The sequence below is a fragment of the Trichechus manatus genome, unplaced genomic scaffold, assembly GCF_000243295.1.
Source record: "Trichechus manatus latirostris isolate Lorelei unplaced genomic scaffold, TriManLat1.0 scaffold00085, whole genome shotgun sequence".
Taxonomy (NCBI): domain Eukaryota; kingdom Metazoa; phylum Chordata; class Mammalia; order Sirenia; family Trichechidae; genus Trichechus; species Trichechus manatus.
Window position 1 is genome coordinate 8,682,270 of NW_004444021.1, and position 25,332 is coordinate 8,707,601.

A 25,332-nucleotide genomic window follows, 5' to 3' on the forward strand; every position below is an offset into this window, starting at 1 on the left:
GATGAAGATCAAAGACTACCCCTTCAGTATGGATTACACCTCAACATAAAGAAAACAAAAATCCTCACAACTGGACCAATAAGCAACATCATGATAAAAGGAGAAAAGATTGAAGTTGTCAAGGACTTCATTTTATTTGAATCCACAATCAATCTGCATGGAAGCGGTAGTCAAGAAATCAGATGATGTATTGCACTGGGCAAATCTGTTGCAAAAGACCTCTTTTAAAGTGTTGAAAAGCAAGGATGTCACTTTGAGCACTAAGGTGCACCTGACCTAAGCCATGGTATTTTTCAATCACCTCACATGTACGCGAAAGCTGGACAATGAATAGGGAAGACCGAAGAATTGATGGCTTTAAATTATGGTGTTGGTGAAGAATATTGAATATGCCATGGACTGCCAGAAGAATGAACAAATCTGTCTTAAAAGAATAGCCATAACGCTCCTTAAAAGCAAGGATGGTGAGACTTTGTCTCATGTACTTTGGACATGTTATCAGGAAGGAGCAGTCCATGGAGAAGAACATCATGCTTGGTAAAGTGGAGGGTCAGTAAAAAAGAGGAAGACCCTCAATGAGATGGACTGACACAGTGGCTGCAATAGTGGGCTCAAACATAGCAACAATTGTGAGGATGGCATGCAGGACTGGGCAGTGTTTTGTTCTGTTGTACTGAGATGGAACTGACTCAATGGCACCTAACATTAATAATACTTATGTGTAGACACTGTTCTGGGCTTTCATGGATACCAGGATGTATACGATATACCCCAGTTCTCACAGAGTGTGACACAGCAGAGGAGGCAAACATACACAGATTAACAAACTACTAAAAACTGTATGATGAACATTAACACATTCCCCATTCTCACCAGGCCAACCTGCACACTAAGCTTATTCCTACTACCGTGGTTTTAAATATCATCCATAGTGTGTTATACAATTGGGTGTTTAATAACATTGTCATACTTTACTACTGTATCAATCTTTTGTTTTCACCCTCCCTTCAAAAAAAAAAAAAGGGTTTCTTAAGCTCAAGGACTCCAGCTTTTCTTATTTCACAGGAGTGTTAATGATAATGCTGGCCATGTCTTTGAATGAGACTTTGTTTGGATTAAATGATTTATTGCACTTGAATTCACTGGCCGAATGTGGTGACTGACCCTGTAAGAGAAATTCAGAGAAAATAAAAGGTGTGATGAAGAGCTGCTCTCTGCCAGCCTTTTAAGCAGTCGTAGTTATGGAGGGATTGAATGCAGGGGCATTCCCTCAACCTCCATGCTATTCTAGCCAGAGCTAAACAGTGAATAGAGGGAAATGTGGTTCTGAGTCTGTGAATATAACCTACAGAATTTCATATCTAACCATTATTCATAGTATCTGGACTGTGAAAATAACTATAGAAGATAATTTTCCTACTCTTTTTATAGACATCAAAGAACTTTTTTAAAACAGCGAAGTCACATGTAAAGAAAGCTTCCTATAGCAGATACACAAGTTAAGGAAAAAATCAACATCTTTGGGAAGTAAAACTAAGAGTGACATTGTTTTGTACTTTTATTTGTATGAATTTGTGTAAATTTTCTAGAATAGGCACACTTTTTAAAATCTTAAAAATTTACAAAAATACAAAGATAAAAACTTAGAAACAAAATCTGCAAAAATAATTTCTAATTCTGGTTTATTTTGGAGTGTCTCTCACTTGTATTTTTCATATATACTTATATTTGTATGTTTATATTTTTTAAATCATAAAAGCTACCATATTTGTTCATACCATTTGGTAATCAATTTTCTTTACACAAAATTATTTGCTTTGGTAATATTCTTCTACAAGTTACTTTTAATGATTGTACAGTATTTCATTTTTTGAATGCACCAAAATTTAATGAGTAACTTCTTACTGTTAAATTTTCAGATTATTTCTAGTTTTTCAATAGTACAAGTAATGTTACAATAAGCATCTTTTTATCTCTCTCTTAAATTCCTAGAATTGGAATTCTGTGGAGAAGGATATGCAAACTTTAAACATTTTTCATTTGCATTGTCAAATAATGATTGGGGAAGTTTATGTCAATGACTAAGTCAAGCAATAAGAAATGCTCACACTAGATATTGTCTTTTTATTCACTGACAATGTACTGGTCAAAAAGTATGTTGTTTTAATCCACATTTCTTTAAGATTGTACACTTTTTTCTTACGCATTTCTTCTTTGGGAATTACCTGATCATGTCCCTTTGCCTCTTTTTCCTTGGAGTTGATAGCTTTTTTTTAAGTTCTTTATATATTAAGGATCAATATTTTATAATAAACATGATTATATTGCTTCATTTCCAACTTTCATGCTTGTTTATAGTGATTTGTAGCTAATTTTTTTTGTAGAGTATCATTCTCTGTCTTTTTTTTTTCTTATGTTTGCATAATAATATATTTAAACTCATGACACAGTTTAAACATCTGAAAACCAGAAGCATCAACTTTGGAAAAAGAACAATTACTGGGAAAAGTAATTCATTATAAAAACAGAAAAAGAATAGCTTTTTTTTGAAAGTGCAAAAATAATAAAGTCCTTTAAGAGCTCTTTATAAGAGCAAAGCAAAGCATTCAACGTACGTCAGAGTAATATACAACTTCACAATTATGCATCCCCTAAGTCTCTACCTCTACCCCTAAATCTTGTATTGATTTGTGATCGTTTGAGAGTCATCATATGTGGAAATGCATGAATTAGCAGGATCAAGTACAAGAATGAGGCCAGGTGGTTCTATAGGACCAGAAATGAAAAAATTTGATTAAGAATTATTTTAATTGTTTAACCATTCCTACTATTATTTAAACTGTTTAACACTAATGGGTGTTTTTAAAGACCCCCTCCCTTTTTTTTTTTTAAGCATAAATGATCTGCAATATTCCCACTGGGAAATGATATATTCACAAGCATTTTGGACAAGATGACTCCAGTCATATTAAAGTTTTATTACAGGCGCTTATATGCAAAGATTTCAGTACTTTTTGCTACTTCTAATCATTTAGCAAGGTCGTCAGTTATAGTCCAAATAAGAAAATATAAACAAAATTAACTTTATTTTTTTAAAACTCTAGTTTGATTTATTTTATACATTTTAAAATGCAATTAAACCCTTATTTGATGATGATTCTCTTTCTGTTCCTTTAACTATGAAGTCTCTGAAGACTCACAACTTGGTGAAATCATCTTCAGTTGTGGCAGGAATGTTAAACAGGTAACTATGTAATTTTTCCAAGTAGTACTTGCTTTTTAACTTTGATTAAATGCCATATTTAAATGCAAATATTAGAAAATATTAACATTTCATGTGGTCACAGTTCACAAACGCTTTGCTCCAGCCTGAACATTGACCATTGAAAAATAAATGCCTTTCTGTGCCAGCAGCTGTTGGTGCGTGCCATGCTCCTTGATTTTGCCATTCTCAAACACCACTATTAAGTCTGCATTCTGGATGGTGGAGAGGCGGTGAGCGATCACAATGCAGGTGCGGCCTTCTCTGGCTTTGTCCAAGGCTTCTTGGACAACCTGTTCAGTAATCACATAAATTAATTCTGATGCAAAGTCTTCTCCCTTTAACTCCTCCTCCATAACAAGCCAAAAAAGCAGCAAATTTAGGAAGCCTGTGCAAAGCTTGTAAGATAGGGAACATCTCAGAATGACTGAAAACCTCTCTTCCTTTTTACAAGCTCAGTTTGTCTTTCAGACATCTTAGCACTCAGCCTTTTCTCAAACTGAGAATGATTGCTGATATTTACCTTAAGGGACAGACAGATTTTCAGATTGTTTTGCCCTCCCTCTGGTTCCTGAGCTGACACTGCCAGCAGAAATAGGAAATATGCCTCCTGAATGCAGATTCTTAGACCAATACAAAGTGATCCAGGGCTATTTTTTGGAGCTTAAGTGCTATACAACTAATTTGCCAGGTGCCAGCTTAGTTTTCTGGAATGACAGCTACAAAAAGCTGTTTCAGTGTAAATTCCACTGAAAGCTGACATGAGTAACAACTTATCTGGCTAAATTCTAGTCTCTACTATGGAAGATAAAAGCATAAATTTAAACCTTTTAATGACAACTAATTTAAAGTGTGAATGAGTCCAATTTAATCCTTACCTTTTCACTTTCTGTATCCAGAGCTGATGTAGCTTCATCCAAAAGCAAAATACAAGGCTGTCTAACAAGGGCACGAGCTATGGCAATTCGCTGTTTCTGGCCACCAGAGAGCTGAGATCCTTTGTCTCCTACTCTGGTGTTATATTTCTGTAAATCAGGTTTTGTTATTATTGAAAGTAGAACTGATGACAAAGTTCTTACAGAAGATAGGATAACAACTTCCACAAAAAAGTATAGGTTCACAAAGCTAAAAATGGGTCCACAGAGAGTTAAACAACAATAAAAAAAGGCTTAAATGGCATGTTTTAACCTCTCTTCTTGAAAATAGATGTTTGGGTCTTAAAAGCATATGTTTTAGTGTAAACAAGCCAACAATTATGTGAAGAAGAATATTATTGCAATGTTAGTTTCTTTCAGTTATCTGGTTTCTTATGTTTGGGACAAGGATTGATAGCAGAAACGAAGTTTGATTTGAAGAAGTTACACACAAAATAATTGAAGATCATTTTATTTATAACCAGCAGGTGGCACTCTCTGCATCGTTTAAAAGAAAGGAAAACACTCATTCTTGGGACACAGTCCGCCTTTGGGTGTCTGTTTTTATAAAACTATCTCCAATGCTTAAACAAGTTTAATGAATGCTAAATAATTCTATTTTGATATCTAACTCTGAAAGCTGAATTTTTTTTTTTTTTTACTTTTAGAATTCTTCCTAAATTCCTCAAATATTGTTTCCCACAGCAGATAACTGTCAATAAATATTCAGTAAGAAAATAGGGACAAGAGTTAAAGGGTATGTAGAAAAGAGCAGAAATCTGACGTGACAGCATGTGTAACATAGGAAACAATACTATCTTCTTATTTTCAGTCCTTGCGAGGCTGAAATTTTAGCAAAATTGTGGGCTCTGATTCTCACACCCAGAGACTTACTTTGAAATTCATGTTCTTTACATGGCTGCCTATTTTAATTTGCTAAATCAGGCAACCTTAGTTCTCTTGTACTCAGATCGAGGTCTTTACCTGCAGATGGAGCGAGGAGCCCCCAGGTGACTCTGGCAGACACATGGGACTGGCTGTTCCACACTGGTGATACCAAAACCCAACCAAACCCGCTGCCATCCAGTTGATTCCAACACATAGCAACCCTGTAGGATAGAGTAGAACTGTCCCATAGAGTGTCCAAGGCTGTAAGTCTTTACAGAAGGAAACGGCCACATCTTTCTTCCTCGGAGCAGCTGGTGGGTTCAAACCTCCTTTCGGTTAGCAGGTGAGTGCTTAACCACCGTGCCACCAAGGCTCCTTCCCCTTAGCCTAGAGGTTCTCAAACATTAGCCAGCATCAGCAGTACCTGAGGGCTTGTTAAAAAAGATTGCTGGGCTCCACCTCCAAAGTTTCTGACTCAGGTCTGGAGCGGAGCCTGAAAATTTGTGTTTCTAACAAGCTCCCAGGTGATGCTGACGTGCTGATCCACACCCACACTTTGAGAACTAAACCCACTGCGGTGGGGTCGATTCTGACTGGTAGTGTAACTACTTCCCTCCTTATTAGTAAAGGGGACCAGAACTTTGTGTTTTAAATGTTCCAGCCTCCACAGGGGTCAGTTATCTCAGTTATCTACAGCTGTGCTAAAGTGTTCAGGGGCAAGGAAAACAATGGCTCCTCCCTGAGGCCTGTAATTTGGTGGCAACAGTTATCCAAACAAGAACCTAAGGAAAACATGACTCTTCAGAAGACTTAGGACTACCTGGTGTTGCCATCCTTCCCCACGAGGATCTTGCCTTCCCCTACCATTTGAAGCTACTGAGCTCTATTTTTTAGGGGGCAGGGACATGTCCTTACAATAAAAAAAACATATCAGTGATACTGGAAAGAAGGCAGATTAGATGGCTGGAGATGCACTTAAAAAAAAAACCAACAGGACCTAAAGGAGCCTAAGAGAGGGTGGGAGGTTCCCTGTTATCCACCTTCCTAGGAGCATTTAGAGGACATCCGAGGGACCACAGCCCAATGAGCTCCAAGTTTTCAGCAATCAACTCAGAAAGCAGGGCTTGGGGCCCACAAAATGTGCAATTACATCTGCGATTACATGACACTACAGTCACTCCAGTGGCTTAGCCCTAGTCAGAAAGCCTTCTTTCTGGCCTGGGTCCAGATGCCTGGTCTGGCCTGACTTCACAGTAAAGTTTGAGGCTTGGGGGAGAGCTGCAAGGAGGCAGGATGAAGGTCAGGAGAGAAACAGGTTAAAATGGTCATGCCTGTTTTCTCAAAAGACCAGAAGCAGCTCTTCCACAAGTAGAGACTGATACTGAGTTTGGGCTTGGAAGGAAAGGCCTCCTAGACATAAGTAGTTTCCCCAAGGTCTGAAGGGAGATGGAGCTTAAAGCTTAGAAGTTTGGGACCTAGAGAGTTGTTCCAGTTCTCCTACTCCTAGAAAGTTCCTCTTCCCTAAACCCAAACTGGTCTAACACTTCCATCCCCTTCCTCACAGGGAGAGTTGGGCAATAAGGTAAACATGACAGGATGTGTGGTCAGATGCTTGTATACAGGTTGGGGAGTGTTTGGATTTTTTCTCTTCACCTTTAGGAACCCAGCCCTTTAGAACTCAAACTGTAGGCCAGTGAAATGTCACATGCTTCTGGAGCTCCTAATTTGGGAGAGACTTACATCAGGTAACGACTCGATGAAGGGGTGTATGTTGGCCTCCTTAGCTGCCTGCACAATCTCCTCCTGTGACACGGTCCGGCTATTGTCTCCATAGGCGATGTTCTCGCCAATGCTGCAGTCAAACAGGATGGGCTCCTGAGATACAATGCCCAGGTGAGCTCGGAGCCACTGCACATTCAGATGCTTTATTTCTTCACCATCAATAAGCTGAAAACACAAATTTACAGATCAGCTTCTGGGCCAGGACGCTTACAATTTAGCAAAATTAACAGCATTCTTTCATACCTTAAAATAGCATCCTTCCATACCAGCAAATTACTGTGATACTGAGGAAAAATCTGGTTTCTTTTTTTTAGTTTGATTTGTTAAGGTTAGTTGAATAAGGGCATACTTATAGGCTCTGAGGAACTGTCATGCTTCTTACATTTTAACCTTGGTTTCTGATACATGTGTGTGTGGCAGGTAGAATAATGTCACCCTCCTCCCCCCAAAGCTGTCCACGTCCTAATCCCTTGAACCTATGCAAGAGGGAATTAGGTTGCAGATAGAATTCAGTATGCTAACAAGAGAACCTTAAAATAAGACATTATCCTGGTTTTTCTGGGTGGGCCCAATGTAATCACAGAGTTCTTAACTGTGGAAGAAAGAGGTAGGAGAGTGTCTCCAAAGAAAAGAGTAGACTGGCCATTGCTGGCTTTGAAGATGGAGGAAAGGGCCATGAGCCAAGAAATGTGGGCAGCTTCTAGAAGCTAGAAAATGTAAGGAAACAAGATTCTTTCCTGGAACCTCCAGAAAGGAACACAGCCCTGATGGCATCCCAGTGAGACCCATTTTGGACTTCTGACCTGTAGAACTGTATAAGATAATAAATCTGTGCTGTTTTAAGCCACTAAGCTTGTGGTAATTGTTACAGCAGCAATAGGAAACTAATACAATGCTTCTACTGGGATGTATCCTGGCATCCTCATTCTCATGTCTCAATATTTCACCAGAAGAGTGGCCAGAATTGGAACAGAATAACAGCTATGATCACATAATGGATGGAAAGTTCAGGTTTCTGATCTGACTTATTTAAGTAGGATCAGGCTTTGAGGAATCAGATAGAATAAAAGTGAGTGTGGGAGAGTGGTTGCTGTATTTCTAACTAATTGTTGATCTTGGGAAAGTGAATTTCTCTAAGACTTTGTTTCCTTGTGTGTAGAACAGGAGTAATGATGAGCACTGAGCTCAGAGAGTTGAGGATTAAACGATGCATCGCACTTACAGCGGTGCCAGGCACAAAGTGCCCAAGAACTGTCAGTGATTTGTAGTTGTGTGTGTGATGTACTTTGAACTACCTAAATAAATGGATAAATGGATGGGTGGATGAAAGCATGGATGGACATCTAGAATTCCGAGCCAAAAGAGTACGAAGAGGCTGCCCTTTCTCTAGTAATCTGGTTCTCTGAATTATCCTGCAGAAGCTGAGGGAGTGCCCCTACAGCCTTGCTCTTAAAAATCCTTACTCTGATGCTGATTATGTCTACCCAGCAGAACTGCTGTGTAACAGAACTCTGATGTTCAAGTGAGAGAGGTGCTCGCCACCTCTGAAGAAGATACCATGACTCAGCATCACTTGGGTTATGTGCTCCGAGCTGTTTTTCCAGTAGTGGTGGTAACTGTGTATTGAGCCATACATACTCTTTGTATCCTGTGTGCTGGGCCAGGTGCCTCTGGGAGACAACTGGCCAGGGGCAGGGTACTCTATGCTGCAGCCACAGAGCTTCTGTTTGTGAAGCTGACAGATACAGGGATGGAAAGCACAGCCATCACCTTGTTAGTACCAACCTCAGTTGCCATGGAGATTATTCTGTGAACTATGCTCCAGGCTGCCTTACAGTGCTAACAAGTGAAAGTGGAAAGTAGAGGGTAGAGAGAGGTGGTAACAACCACACAAAGATGTGGCCAAATAGATGATCTTGTTAGATGGAACACTATACTTGAGAAATGGAAATCTGAGAACAGAAGGAGTTGTTTTTATTTTTCCAGGCATATACCCCGAGGAGGAAAACAGACACTGCCTAACTAATATAATCACAGACAAATCTGGATTACCCTAGCAAGTTTTAATGAGTTTCCCCATCAAATCGAATGGGATAACACTTTGGGGCCTTCTCATCCCAACATGATACACTGGAATTGCATACTAGATAAAACCTCTGTTAGCAAAAGAATCCTTTATTCAGCAAAAACATACAGTTTTTGATTTATGAACTTCTGACTTATGGACAACTCCTACTTGCCCTTTAATGTTATGTAAACTTGCCTTCACTTTGAAACAACTGAACGAACGCTTACTCGCAGCAAATTGTTCATCACAATCTTCACTTGTGGCATGTGCAGCTTTTAAATCACTGGAAAGGCTTCGAGCATTTTCTTGCACTAAAGTAAGGCTAAATAAGAACTGTTATGTACATGTTCCCACTTACCTACAAATTCAATTAAAGACACACTTAGGAATGGATCTTGTTTGTAACTAGGAAGACTGCCTGTACTTAGGAGCTCAAAATGTAAAACAGAGAAAAGTAGAGGTTATTTAGCTGAAGCAGGGGTGGTGGTCTGGGGGAAGACCAAGGAACTGTGGGTGTGGGGTTCAGTGAAAACTATTCAAAAGCCACTGGCCTAAATAAAAATGTAAGTGGGAAAGTAAATATATTGGTAAGGAATAATAAAAGATCATATTAAAATGACTATCTCTATTGTAGATTGTTAACTCTACTGTTTGCTTTCACAGCACAAATAATCAAAAGTTAAATATGTATCATTCTACGTGTATTTATTCTGAAATAGATTTAAAAACTGAGCACTGACTATATTCTGGGCTCTATGATAAGCATATTTCAAGCATTCTCTTGTTTAATCTTCATAACAACTCTTGGGAGGTAGAAGGTATTTTAATTCCCATTTTACATAAAAGGAAATTAGCTAAATTATGCAACTTGCACAAGGTCACGCAGTTAGTAATTGGGGGAGCCAGGGCAGGATCTAAACATTATGGGTTGAGTTTTGGTAACACAAGTGTCTCATATTGATATGTATTTTCTGTCCTCCCTCAAAAGAGTAATGTCCCCATCCTGGCCCAGGCACCCACTGGGTTATATCCACACAACTGACATCAGACTTCTAACTGTGTCCTAAAGGGGAAAGAGGACTCTGACAGCAGTGCATGGGATGGAACAAAGAGGGGAGAAAAGGAAGATCCGGGAAAGACTCAAACCCAGGATTTAACGGTGAAGCTACAGATGCTTAAGCTTCAAGGCCCTCTTTTGCATGTAAATTCTGGGATTAGAGCAGTGCTCTGGGTGGGGAGGGAGGCCAGGTTGCAGTAAGGAAACTCTTCCACATAAGCATTTATGGTAAAGTGCCTACAGAATGCACAGAGGAAAGGGACGGGAATCTGTAAGGTTCCAGTATTTTACTGTGATTTTTTTTCATTCTGTTTTAACTATTAACTTTGTACCTAATTTTGTATTCTTTTCTTTTAACTAGAGGCCCTAAAATTGTATAACCTTCAGACCCCACAAAACTTGGATCCTCCCCTCGTCATAATTCTACAGCTTGATTTTTTTTTTTTTTTTAAGAGTCTCCACAGTTTAACTCAAACCTTTTCCTTCAAACTTATCAGTTCAGTTGCTTTCAAACTATGGTTGGCATTAGAATCACCTGGGGAAATTATAAAAGGCCAGGTCCTAACACACTTGAATGAGTCAGGGTGGCTGTGTTCTTTATTAGCTCTTTAGGCCATTCTGCTACACACCAAAGTCTGAGAACCACAGCTCCAGTCAGTGCTTCTCAAAATACGATTCAAGGCCCTCTGTTGGTTGTGAAGATCTTAGTGAACTCAGGATGGTCCTCAGGGTCAAGTCCTTTCTTCAATTCTTACGATCAAATGATGTTCAAATTCAAATAATAAGAACTAATTACTAGTAACTAACTGATTTATCAAGGGTTACTAATTGATACATTAAAAAATTGGTACACTGAGAAATGGAACTTTGAGAATTTATTGGAATTTACTGAGGCCACTTCTGCTAAGAAGTCAGCCTACTATACACCACTTGGCAATATTTCAAAGCTCCAGTGCAAACGCATGGGAGTAGATAATGGTATTCCTGCAATAGATGAGGAGACTTTGTTAGCAGTGCATTATCGGTGTCGTTGTCGTCTTGAGATGGCTATTTTCTTAGGCACTCAACGTTCATTTCCATATTCTTCTGTGTCTCTGCCCTTCCATATATCAAGGTACTGGGAGGCTAAAAATATTTCCCAGACTCCCTTGGTTCTGGAAGTAATTTCGTCAGATGTACTATGTAAAATCTGGGAAGCAGAGGCCAATTCTCCCCAAGAAGCAGGGGTGGCTAACACATACCCTCTGGCAGATGGACCTTTTTGCAGTGGCAAGACTCTGGTCTTGTCTCTTCAGGTTTGGAATAACTATGACATTGGCATAATTTTCTGCAGCTTCCTGGATGTAGGATCGCAGCTGCAGTGCTGTGATCTTTAAGTCCAGGAGCAGCCCCCCCTTTATTTCCATTCTTCCAGCCCCTCCAATGATTTTGTAGGCACCTAATTCCCTGTATTAAATACTTAGCCACTCAAAATACCTAGAGTGGTTTGTTTCCTACACTGCACGATAACTGATATTGTCCATGTCTTTAATTATGCTCTCCTTGTGTTTACCTATTGGTAGGATAATCAATCTTTACTTTCTACTTGTGTGCTGCTCACCATTGCTGTTTTCAGCTTTAACACTTTGCTATCACAAAGTGCTTTTCCCCCACTGGAAAGTGATTATGAGTGCAGTAGAAGGGTCATGGGTTTTTTTTTTTTCTTTGCGGGGGAGGGACTCTTTCCTAAATATCACAGAAGTTTGAGGACTATGACTTTAATTTCCTATTTCAGTCAAACTGACCTATTTGCTGTATTGTGAACTAATCACTTAACAACTGCAGCTCATAAACATTCTCTTGCATGAAATGCTTTCTTGACTGCTCACACTTATGCAAATGCTACTTATCCCTTAAGAATCAGCTCTAGGCCCACTGCCTCCTTCTTTAATCTAACTCCTGTAGGTCTCTCCTCTAAAGTCCTAAGGACCATATGACTCATTTGGTAGTGAACATGTTGGATGTAATACAGCAATACGTATATGCTTCGTCTTCTCGGTCAAGGGCAGACACCACACCCTATGCCTCATTATAGCTCAACATTTAACACACTGCTATGTGGCTGCTGAGGACCATACTCAGTGTCTGAGAACTAACATATCCTATAATTGCTTCATTTGTCAGTAAGGTCTTCATTTAGAGTCCTTCTTTCAAACTTTAACCCCAGAGTTGAAGCACAAAACTAGAATTCACAGTAAATACAGAAAAAGCTAGTTAAAAATAAATAACAAGACTTACACAGCTATTGAAGAATAGACTGAGCAAAGGTATAACTGTCTTTGAATACAATAAAAGGTATTTATGAGCAATGGTGATTGTTGTAGGGAATTAAAAAGAGCCCCAGACTACAATTTGAAAATTCTATTTCTACTTTAATCATTAATGCAACTATGGCCCCTATGGAGCCAGTATGCACCATACAGACTGTACTAAAAGCAGGCATCCTTTCTGATTGGTCAGTGCCCAGGCCATACTTAACCCATTGCCATCGAGTCTGTTCTGACTCATAGTAACCCTATAGGACAGAGAAGAATGTACCCATAGGGTTTCCAAGGCTGTAATCTTTATGAAAACAGACTGCCACATCTTAATCTGTGGAGTGGCTGGTGGGTTCAACTACCAATTTCTTGGTTAGCAACCAAATGCTTAACCACTGTGCCACCAGGACTTCTTCCATGCCGTATCAATCGTTAAATATTTTGAATATCACCCGAGTATAGCCAGTAATTAAGAACCTACATAATGAAAATGTCTTGCTCCAAATTCTATTCCTTTCTAGTTTGATTCTTTTCCTATTTTCTACTATAGTTGTGTAGAAATTTCACTACTCCCTTCAATACTTCTATCTCACCTGACAGGCACTCAATAGAGGTTTGCTGAATGTTGAAAGAATAGATCTGACCTTCACTAACCCTTTTAGTTCAGGAAACAAAAGGGAATTCCTCCAATTTCTTTATCCACCTCCTCAATTTGTTGAACTCACTTTTTTTCCTTAGAAGGTATTTGAATGCCTTCTATACATCAATGGTCAATGGTTTTGTCTCATCCAGTCAAAAACGCTCAAGAGTCCTCCTCCTAAAAATTTTCCCTGGTCTCTGCTTCTCCACTCAAGCTACTGTTCTTATCTGCTTTTCTTTCATCTTCAATCTTCTTGACAGTCTACACTCACTTAAATGTTTTCTGCTAACACCACTTCACTAAGAATAATTTAAAATGTTGGAAACAAGCTATTAATTGCCAAATCTTGTCATGTCTTTTCAGTCTTCATCTTATTCCACAGCATTTGTCCTTGATTGCTACCTTTTCCTTCTTGAAACAATCCCCATCATTGGCTTCCATCTAAACTGTCTCTCCTAGTGCCCCTCTTCTCTTCCTGGCTACTTCACTTTTTTGCTGACTCTTCTCATGTAAGCTGAAACCTAACCAAGGCAAGGGAGGTAGGTGGTGGTTAAGAAGGCTGCTTACAGGGGAGAGTTGAGAAGCATTATTGAGAGAGAGGCTGGGACAGATGGCACAGCTTGGAGACCATTTCTAGGATGTCAGACTTTTATCTAAACAGGGTCATTGTTAAAATGTTTGAAAAATCATGGTTTACAGTCACAAGTGTTACATACATTCAGGCATTCAGACAGGCTAAAACCTAAAATGAGCTGATTGCGAATGTGTACTCACCACTTTTCCACCCAAGGGGTCGTAGAACCGCTCAATGAGCTGGACCACCGTGCTCTTCCCACATCCACTGCTGCCTACCAGAGCCAGCGTCTGGCCCTTCTTCACCTTGAGGCTCAGCCCCTGAAGCACTGGGATGTCTGGCCGAGTGGGATAGTTGAACACAACTTCATTAAATGTCACGTTTCCTTCTAACGTATTCTAGAATCAGAGCAACATTAAATTTGATTGCTGCAATACCGAAAACACATTGTACAACCATCCCACTCTACCATCACGTGTCAGAAGGTAGTGACCTCGTGTTATGCCAGTGACCTTGTGTTACGCCATTTGGGTTTCATTTCAAACTGCTAGAATTTAATAACTAAGTTCTAAGAGAGTCAGTGCTTTTACAGCATATATTGTTATTGTGCAAATGTGATAACTCATATCTGTTCCCCAAGAATACAGTGGCCTACATATAATAAAATCTGATCAAGAGGATTTGCTTATAAAGTGAGCAGTATTCCTATCTCACTATAACGTTGTTATACAAAAGGATTAGATGTTAACATATATTGTTGGCATTTATTAAAATGAATCCATGATCAGGAACATTTTATCATCAGCAAATAAAACTATTTTTATTAAATTTCCTTTCATAATACTTTCATTCAGGAATTGGGAGAAGATCATACAACTGAAATATTGAACTCACTGGCTTCAGGCCTTCTGTGCTATAGCTGTCAATTACAGGGATTTTTTCAATGATCATGATGATGCGGGCTGCTGACACTTTGGCTTTGGCATAGTCAGGAGCAAAGGAACTGACTTGCCCAACTGCCATAGCACCAAAGACAACAGCTGAAAACACCCTGCAAAAAACAAAGATAAGATAGGTGCACAGAGTTATGACTGCAATGTACAAAAGTTGACATTGCTACAACCACAGCACTGCCTCAAATAATTACAAAACAGAAATTAAAAAAAACTTTTTCATTTAAGTTCATATCAACATAATAGACTGATCACAAAATTGCCCTTTTTTTGACCACTTTCTGTCTGTATCCTCGCCTCCTTGCAATGTGACTTTCCAGCTCTCCTCCATGTAAAGAGAGTTTATTTTTCTCCCTTTGAATCTGGGCTGGCCTTATGACTTGTTCTGGCCAACAGGATGTCCTGGAAGTGAATGTTGCCGGTCCCAAGCCTACACCTCAGAGGGGCCCTGCATGCTTTGTTCTCTCTCCCAGAACTCTGCTGCTACCATGAGAACCAACCCAGGTTAGCCTGCTGGAGGATGAGACACACAAAGAGAAGAGCTGAGTGAGTCCCAGCCAGCTAGCCTGTAGTTCACTTCAGACACATGAGTGAGCCCAACTGGGACCAGCTATGCCTAGCCTAGATCAGCATAACCACCCAGCTGACCCATGGACGTGTGGGCAAAAATAAATGTTGATCATTATATATATGCCACTGAAGTTAAATGGTTGTTTGTTACGCAGTATTATTGTGTAAATAGATAATGGATACACTCAGTGATGCTGGAATTACATCAGGTTCTTTAAAAAAAACTGAGCTGTGAGAAAGGAGAGTTTCTTACAGACGCAGATATTATGCTGCCCTCAAGATGCATTACCATTTGTAATCTCTGACGTGGGAATCATTGCAGTTTAAAGTTGGAAAGGATTTTATAGATGACCAACTCCAACTCTCTCTCAATGTTTGTGCCTGGACACTTCCTCTAAGCTGGCTTTCATCCTCTGTTTTAGGAAGTAGCAAGTTCTTTGATTATTTCAATTGTTTAAAAGTCCTTTTCCATACTGAAGAAAAATCTACTTCCTTTTGCACAATGCTTCAAGTCCTGGAATATTGTTAAAAAGGTCCTTTGCTTCTTTGATAACTCTTCTCACTCTTACTATTCTGCTGCCCTTCTCTGGGCATATTTATCAATGTGCCTTTTTAATTATTTGGTGTGGAACCCAAAAGGTACTCAGGAGGCCTCTCAGAATACAGGAGTCCATCACTCCCTTTCCTCTGGACAGTATGCCTGTATTAATGTAGCACAGGATGTCACCAGTTTTTTGTTTTGTTTTTAAGTAGCTCCAAATAAATCACACCAATGATTCATCCTGGGCTTGTTATCATTTAATCCTGTGTGGTCTTTTTCAAATGGGTTTGTTATGGATTGAATTGTGTCCCCCGCAAATATTTGCTGGACTCCTAACCCTTATACCTGTAGATGTAATCCTACTTGGGAAAGGGGTTCTCTTTATGTTAATGAGGCCATAGCAGTGTAGGGTGTGTCCTAAACCTAACCACTTCTCAGTTATAAAAAGAGCAGATTAGACACAGAAGCAGCATAAGTGGGGACAGACAGATGCTACATGAGTATCACCAAGGAATCAAGAAATGCTGGGTTACAGGAGCCGAAAAATACAAGGATCTTCCCCTTAGAGCTGATGCCCTGAATTCGGACTTCTAAATTTCTGTTCTTTAAAGCCACCCACTTATACTTCTGTTATAGCAGTATTAGGAAACTAAGACAGGGCTGTTCTTCGGACAGGTCTCCCCTATATTTTTCCAAAGCTACATAGCTGAGTGTCAGCAACGTCCACCAATTCAATACCTACCTTGGAAAAAAGCAATATATCAAATAACTATCTATTCAAAGACCCAATACCAGTGATGCCTGGTTTTGATCTTTCAAAGGTTAGGCATAATCATAAACAGCACTTGTATGATATTTGTCACACCTAGATGCTGAGTGGAAATTTTAAATCTGTTAGGGTCATCCTGAGCAAACTACGATGACTGCACAAGTTGATTTCTAAATAGAACAGAAATATTATACTAATACATTATACTGTTAGGCTTATGTGACTCTGGTTTACTAAATGTAAAACTGTGGTTTGTTCTCATTGTTACTAATTATGGTATGCTACTATAGGGTTACTACTGAGTCGGAACTGACTCAATGGCAACAGGTTTGGTTTTGGTTTTATTAAAGGGTAGAATCTTGCCCATCACCCAGTGGTGCCACTATGAGGGTGCAGGGGTGGGTGGCTGAGTGACACCATGAGTTACCGCACTGGGTGACAGTTACCACACTGGATGACACTGACCCTAATGACATCATTGCCATCACCAAATTCAGAAGCTCAGAAAGATTATACGTAGTTTTCACTACCAAACTGCATATTTGGGTACTTCAGAAGTACAATTAAGTCAACGCCTGTTTTCTCCTGACCAAGGTACAATTTTCTGCTTCACAGCAATGTAGCAGAAAAATCCCAAACCAGCTTTTCCTTTGTTATTTCTGAATTTCTCCAGTTCTTTCCTTCCAACTTTTCTTCTTTTATCAAGGAAATTTATCCTGGAATTTCCCAAGGCTTTCATGTACTTTAGCTACCAAAACTCAGACAGCCCTTTAAAAGGAGTTAGTCAGATCAGATCCTTGCTTAGAGTTAGACTCCTTCCCAAATGCCAGCGCCTTCTGGAGGCCTCTAAATCACCACCCAGTCACAGATTTGAAAAGGTCTGATATGTGTGAGTCAGAACTGGGGAGAGAGGAAGTCACTAATCCCCAAGATGAAACAGAGATGCTTCAACAGTAACACACTGAGACCCAGAGGCAAAATGCCACTTTCTGAACCACCAGCATCTATTAATGAGATTTCACAGTGGGACTTTATATCCAGGCATTAGGCATACTTATCTCAGCTTTATTTCCAGAGTTTAATTATAAATATCAACTCAATACTTACAAAAGAACATTCTCATAGGTCATGAAATTATGTGCCACCAAATAGGCACCAAACCGGAAACAGCCAGCATAGGAAAAATACATTATTGCCTGGGTGAGGGAAAATGTGATGCCAAAGATCTGTGCTTTCCTCAAAGAGTTCCTGAAAAGAAGACATTTTAAAACTTACTCGACTTTTATTTCTCAATGGGGCACAGAGGTGTAGCAGACAAAAACAGGTTTAGTTTCCAAAGAACTAAGTTTGGATTCTCTCTTTACCACTTACCATTTGTGCAAATTTAGGAAATTGCCCAATGTTTATCTTTAATGTAGAATTAACCACACCTCAAAGGGATGATGTAAAGATAAATGAACATAAAAAACTCGTTAGGATATTAATAAATGAAAGTTCCTATCCTTTCTCACTCTGGACATAAAACATATATGTACTCTACAGTAAACATTCATCAACACACATGCCAAACTCCCACAAGTTGCAGGAACTAAGCTGGGCATTGGTGACACAAAGAGAAGGCATGTTCTTGCCTTTAAGGACCTGGGGGCTGAGTTTGATAAATATTTTTACAATGGAGGTACTTTATGAATAACGTGTTATAGGAAGAAAAGAGGAAGCATTTAACTCTTTGGGGGACTTAGAAAAGGCTGACCACGTTGACATTCTTAGAATTTCTGAGCCAGATGGAACTCTGGGCTGTGTTGTTGTTGTTAGGTGCCATTGAGTCGATTCCAATTCATAGAGACCCTATGTTACAGAGTAGAACTGCCGCATAGGGTTTTCTAGGCTGTAATCTTTATGGGAGGAGACTTCCAGGTCCTTCTCCAGTGGACCTGATGATGGGTTCGAACTGTCAACCTCTCAGCAGCCAAGTGCTTAACCATTGCACCACCACGGCTCCTTCAGGGCTATGTAGGTGTGGGTAAGGACAGACTGGCAAGGGGACAGCACTCAGGACTTCCTACTCCTGCATCAGCCAGATCAGCTTTGCTTTTATCTGTTTCATACACTGGGATATCAAATGAAATTTCTCTAGAACAAGGGGCTCTATCTACTATTACCAAAGGTCCCTGCCTGAAAAGTTGGCAGTTTGAATCCATCCGGAGGACCCTCAGAAGGCCTGGTGATCTGCTTCCAAAAGATCACAGCCATTGAAAAGATGACAGCCTATGGAGCACGTGTCTACTCTGATACATATAGGGTTGCCACGAGTTGGAAATGACTCAAGGACAACTGGATTTTTTTTCACTATTACCAAAAAAAAAAAAAAGTTTGGCAACCCACCAATAAGGTCCAGTCCCCTCCTTTTACTGTAGAAGAAACAGACTAAAGAGAGGTTGGGCTTGCCCATGTTCATATCACTTATTAGGGGCCCCACTGGGATAAGTTCATTTAAGGAAGAACTGAAGGTTGCCATTGGAGAAAGGGTAAAAAGAAGAAGGAAAGTTATTCCCAGTAAGCACCACCACCTCAGTGTCCCAGACACCTCAAATTTCATGTTACATAAAGAACTCATTCCAGACTAAAGCTACTCCCTTTCTTGTATTTCCTATTTCATTAAATAGGGCCATTATCCAAACTTAATATCAATCATTCTCAATATGCTCTCCTCCTCCTTTTCCCATCAGTCAACCACTCTTATAGTCTACCCCAGAGATGTCCCTGCTTAGTTCTGGGTCTTGTCATTTCTCTCTTGGATAATTGGGTCCCTTCTAGTAGTTTCTCCACTGGTTCCCTACCTTCCATCCAAAGCAGTCTTCCTGGAACAAGTCTATGATTGAAAAACTCACCCACTCCCCACCTCCCCCTCCAGTGGTTATTACCTGTATGGTACCTGCAAACTCTGTCCATACATATATTCAAACTTTTCCTCCCGAGTCAGAGAAACAACAGTTCGGAAGTTATCTATTGCTTCAGTAGCAATCTGTAACAGAGATCAGCCGGTCACTAAGAGGCACGAGGGCAAACAGTAGCAATTAGTTTGAATCCCATAAAATAGACTTCTAAAATTAATTATTATGTATTATTTATTTGTCATTACCTATGAGCTTCTTCTATCTGGAAAAAGATACTAAGTAATTTATCAAATCGAGTTTTAGAACCAGAAGAAAGATTAGCTAATTCAATATCCTCTGCAGAAAGAGAAGGCTTAAACAGATGAAGGCATTTGCCTAAAGCCTAAGTTCTTAGACTGAGAACTCAGTGCTTTACATGTATTACAGTGCTCTTTCACCTACCATGGTCACATTTTAAGTTTACAGTTACTTTACATATATGTATTTTTTTACAGGTTTTTTTTAAAAATAATATTTTATTGTGTTTTAGGTGAAAGTTTACACATCAAATTAGGTTCCCATTTAACAATTTTTATACACATTGTTCCATGACATTGGTTACATTTTTCACAATGTGTCAGTATTCTCATTATTTCCATTCTGTTTGTTCTGTTTCCATTAATCTAGCTTCTTTGCCCCTCCTTACTTTCTCATCTTTGCTTTAGGGTAAATGACCATTTGGTCTCATATAATTGACTGTTGAAAGGAGCATAGTACTCACAGATGATATTGTTTATTTTACAAGCCAATCTATTATTTGGCTGAAAGGTGGCCTATGGGAGTGGCTTCAGTTCCAGGTTCAAAGGGTATTTTAGGGCGATAATCTCTAGTCTCTATCAGTCTAGTAAATCTGGCCTTTTTTTTAAGGAATTTGAGTTTTGTTCTACATTTTTCTCCCGTTCTATCTGGGACCTTCTATTGTGACCCTGGTCAGAATAGTTGGTAGTGGTAGCCGGGTACCATCTAGTTCTGGTCTCAGACCAGATGAGGCATGGTTCCTGTGGATTTTACGTATATTTTTAAAATGTGATGTTTATATTTTTTTCTGATTAAAATTGTCATTCATGATGACTGAAGAATATTGAGAATATGGAAAAGATTAAAAAGATTTTAAAAGTTATACATTGGTATATTTTACATATTGTTGTCGTTAGGTGCCGTTGAGTAGGTTCCAACTCATAGCGACCCCATGCACAACAGAATGAAACACTGCCTAGTCCTGCGCCGTCCTCACAATCGTTGCTACGCTTCAGATTAGTTTTCGTCTATTTTTTTCTAAGCATATACAGATTTAATAAAATTGAGATCAAAGTCTATTTTTGCTTTTATATCTTTTTTTTAACTTAAAAATATCAAGAGCATTTTTCAAGATCATTAAATATACATTAATAATGGGATGTTTAATGGGCAACTTAATGTTTTTTGAACAAAGTTTTCAATTCTCTTATTAAAAATAATAATGTAGTAGACATCCTTGTACATAAATTTTGTCCATACTGAATTATTTTCTTAGGAGAAGTTCTTAAAAGTGAAATTACTAAGTCAAAGAAAATAAACTATTTTTTAAGGAACATGATAAATATTACAATTTGTTTTCCGGAAAGGTCCTACCATTCAGTTATATTTTAATTGAATGTAACATCCATCAAGGCAATATGATTGGGACATATCTTAAATAAACGAAGTAAGAAAGAAACATCAAGTGCTGAGAGATGACATGAATTAATTAAGGTGTCAGGGAAGGCCTTCCTGAAGTAGTAATGATTCTGAGCTGGCCATGGGAAGATCAGAGTGAACAATCTTGAAGCAGTCTAGAAACTGAAAGAAGGCCCATGAGGCCAGAGAGGGTGGGCATGGGAGAGAAATGGTACAATACAAGGGCAAAGATGTTGCCAGGGACTGGAACACGCAGTTCTATAAGCCAAAGTAAAAGATTTGATTTTATTTCAAGTGTGATCAGAAGCTACTGGAGGGTATTAAGTAGATAATATCATGATCTGATTTATGTTTTTAAAAGATCAGTCTTTCTTCTGTGTAAAGAATGTAGAATATAAGTGCAGAAGCATGGAAGGAGTGGTAGCAGGGAGAACAGTTAGGAGACTTGTTACTGTGTGACTTTGGTCAAGTTACTTATCCTCTCTGAACCTTGGGTTTTATTTTCTGTCCAACAGGAATAATTCAATAGGGTTGTTGAGAGCATTAAATGAATTAATGTATACAGACCTCTTAGGATACCTGGTAAATAATAAATAATAATTTGAGGATGATGATGAGATGGGGGTTGATTTTCAATACTGTGTGGACTGGTTACTGCAGCTTCTCTACCCACCTTACCCTCTCAGAGCATTTATCACCCCTGAACTTGACTCAGAAAACCTGCCATATTCACACATACCCATTTCCATCTGCACCCCTTCCCTTGTCCCCTTTGCAGAACTCCAAGGGTCTTAAGTCTGGTGCACCAATTCCAAGGTGCTAACGTGTGACTTGCAATGAACCAGACTAGAATCAATCATCTTCTTCCTATAAACAAGTGTCCTTCCTATAAAAAGACTCCTTTCTGGGCCACTGATAAAACCTCATTCAATAATGACACTACTGAATAGTAATGCTTTTTCTTTTTTGATATTTGGTCCTAGATTTTTCCACCTTCTCCTCAGATAAGAGCCAACACCATAGCAAAAAACAAACAAACAAAAACAGTACAGTATTAAATGAAGTTATTGGTCGCAGGAGGTATTCCCTAGCAGGGGCCAATGCTACCTGGGCCAGACCCCTGTGGGCCAGCACCATCCTGCTGTACCTCCAGGGACCAGGCCTCTGAGCACATGAAGGGAAGCCTCATGTGAGGTTTGTCCCTCACAGAAAATGGTTGGAAATCCAAAGGATTTTCTTGAAGGATTCCCAGAGGAAATAGGATAAAGAGTCTAAGGAGGTAGTAGGGTGGTACCTTCATCATCATTTCTGTTGGTGAGGTACCTGGCCCAGAGACAAAGTACCTTAGATACCTGAGCCTACTGAGAACCAAAGCCACTCTGAACTGCCCGGGTTCCTGCCCTAACTCTTGGCAACCTTGGAATGTCCATGGGTAGATGTATCCCTATTTCAACATAATGCCCAGTTTTGGGGGTCAGTCCTGCTCTGACCTCTCATTTTTGCAATGATACAGATTTGTGATATCAAATTATACTCTACTGCCAGCAGACCTCTTTGTTTTTTAACAGACAGAGACACAACTTTAAAGCCCAACTGTCTGAGTATGAATCCTGGAAGGGAAGGAGGAGGACAGTGTAAAGACAATGTTCTGAAACTAAAAAACCTGTTAAAATGAAATTAGTTGTCAGTCTGTGAGCCTGAGTACTGGTTTTGTTTTGCTCATTTTCTTCGGTTTCTAATCTGCTGAACAAGCAACAAATAAGACTGTTCTGAGGAATGGTTATAAAAACATTCTCGGAGCATGATAAGTACTAGTAAGTAACAAAATTTTAGACTACTTAGATAAGTAATCCCATTTTAGTTCAATTAACTCACCTTCCCAGCACCTTCTAGTTCTTTCTTATCTTTCAGTGCTTGTCCAGACAACATTTTCATTTCAATAACTCCTGCTACTGCAATGATGGGCACAATTGCCAAGAGTAAAAGTGTTAAGTGCCAGCCATAGATTAAGGATATAATAATGCCTGTTCCAAGATTTGCTACATTCTGGGTAATTACAGCAAGCCTGGAACCTATAGCCTGAAAAACAAAAATACGTGAGAGCAACACTTTTATATTATTTTTAAAAATCCATGCTTATATTTTCTAAGGAGTATAACAATTCAGTTTCATGAAACTCTATTAAATATCTTCTCAGTTATGAAATAAGATGATTTACTTGGAAGAAATCTATTGGGTTTCTAAAATAACTACTTCTATAACTTCAGAATAAATGCTGGAAACAGATGATCAATAATCTGGACTTCAGTTACTTATTTCTATCTCTTCTAATTTTCTAATACTAAGTAAAAGATTAACGAAAGTGTGATCACTAAAGCAAGCTCTGCAAATTAGCAAGACAGAAGAGTCAGACACTTATACTGGGAGTAGTGGAAATTTCCAGTGCTAGATACGTATCTACTTATGTTGTTGTTGTTGTTAGTTGCCACCTACTTGGCTCTGACTCATGGTGACCTTATGTCTAACAGAATGAAATGTTGCCTGGTCCTGCACCATCTCATGAACATTGGTATGCTTGAGTCCATTGTTGTGGCTATTGCACCAATCCATCTCATTGATGGTTTCCCTCATTGTTACTGACCCTCTGCTTTACCAAATACGATGTCCTTGTCTATCAATTGGTCTTTCCTAATGACGTGTCCAAAGTTAGCAAGCCAAAGTCTCGGCATCCTCGCTATTAAGGAGCATTCTGATTGTATTTCTTCTATGACTGATTTGTTCTTTCTTCTGGCAGCCCGTGGTATATTCAATATTATTCACCAACACCACAGTCTGAATGCATCAATGCTGCTTCTTCCTTTTTCAATGTCCAGGTTTTGCATGCACATGAGGCAACTGAAAAGACCACAGCTTGGGTCAAGCATATTTAGTCAACAAAATGACATCTCTGCTTTTTAAAAAGAGATCTTTTGCAGCAGATTCAACCAATGCCATACATCATTTGATTTCTTAGCTACTACTTCCATGTACATTGATTGTTGACCCAAGTAGAATGAACTTGACAATTTCAACTTTTTTTCATTTATCAGGATGTTTATCAGTCCAGTTGTGAGGATTTTCGTCATCTTCACATTCAGGTGTAATCCATACTGAAGGCTGTAGTCTTTGACCTTCAGCAGTAAGTTATTCAAGTAGTCTTCATTTTCAGCAAGCAGGGTTGTGTCATCTGCATATCACAGGTTGTTAATGACCCTTCCTCCAATCCTGATGCCATGTTCTTCTTTCTACAGTACAGGTTCACAGATTATCTGTTCAGTATACAGACTGAATATTAAGGTGGAAGGATACAACTCGCTGCTATTTTTTACAGTTTTCAACCACGCAGTATCCCCTTGTTCTGCTGAAAGGAATGCCCTTTGATCCATGTACAGTAGCATGTCCAATTTTCTACTGATTAACTGAGCATTAAAACAGACTGATCCCACATGGTACGCTGATAAATGTTTTCTTTTCTAAATAATTATTCTTCTACATGCATTTTGTGAATGGCACAAATAACACAGCAAATAACAAAAGGGAGCTTATAAGTTATTTATACACTATAAAGTATATTATGTTTAAATGGTTAACATTTTGGCCATATACTACATGATATAATGTTGTTGTTGTTAGGTGCCATAGAGTCAAATCCAACTCAAAGTGATCCTATGTACAACAGAACAAAACACTGCCTGGTCCTGCACCATCCTCACAATCGTTATGCTTGAGTCCATTGTTGCAGCCACTGTGTCAATCCATCTCATTAAGGGTCTTCCTCTTTTTCACTGACCCTCTACTTTACTAAGCATACGTCCTTCTCCAGGGACTGATCCTTCCTAATAACATGTCCAAAGTACGTGAGACATAATCTTGCCATCCTGGCTTCTAAGGGGCATTCTAGCTGTACTTTTTCCACGACAGATTTGCTCATTCTTTTGGCAGCCGTGGTATACTCAATATTCTTCGCCAACACCATAATTCAAAGGTGTGAATTCTTCTTCGGTCTTCCTTATTCACTGTCCAGCTTTTGCATGCATATGAGGCGACCAAAAACACCATGGCTTGAGTCAGGTGCACCTTAGTCTTCAAGGTGACATAATATATAGGTTAAATTCTATTTACTATTTTCTTAATGATGATGAGGACTAACACCTGTAATGAGAAAATTAGTTTCACACTGAGGTCCAAGGTGGCCAATTAGAACACCAACAGAAGGTGGCACGCACCCCTTTAACTTGAGCAGCATCACTGGCGAGCCTGGTGGTCAATGCTCCTGTGGTGTTTTTAGGGTCATCAAACCAGCTCACATCCTGTGGGACAGAAAATTATCTTCATTATCTTAAAGCCATATTTATGAAACTCTTACTTCTATGAGGAAGTGACAGG

The 25,332-nt window shown here is 39.2% G+C and overlaps 1 protein-coding gene across 1 annotated transcript in view; it reads right to left on the minus strand.

Moving 5' to 3' along the window:
* Positions 1-2,893: 2,893 nt before the first annotated feature.
* The window catches only part of ABCB1 (ATP binding cassette subfamily B member 1), a 95,857-nt gene continuing 73,418 nt past the window's right edge, over positions 2,894-25,332 (minus strand). Inside the window, exons 19-27 of the mRNA XM_023736058.1 lie at positions 25,173-25,256; positions 22,783-22,986; positions 19,240-19,340; positions 17,423-17,563; positions 14,377-14,533; positions 13,683-13,880; positions 6,805-7,011; positions 4,141-4,287; positions 2,894-3,555 (exon numbers count right to left, since the gene is read on the minus strand). Of these exons, the coding sequence (XP_023591826.1) occupies positions 3,349-3,555; positions 4,141-4,287; positions 6,805-7,011; positions 13,683-13,880; positions 14,377-14,533; positions 17,423-17,563; positions 19,240-19,340; positions 22,783-22,986; positions 25,173-25,256 (1,446 nt within the window). The 3' untranslated portion in view covers positions 2,894-3,348. The remainder of the gene's footprint in view (positions 3,556-4,140; positions 4,288-6,804; positions 7,012-13,682; positions 13,881-14,376; positions 14,534-17,422; positions 17,564-19,239; positions 19,341-22,782; positions 22,987-25,172; positions 25,257-25,332) is intronic.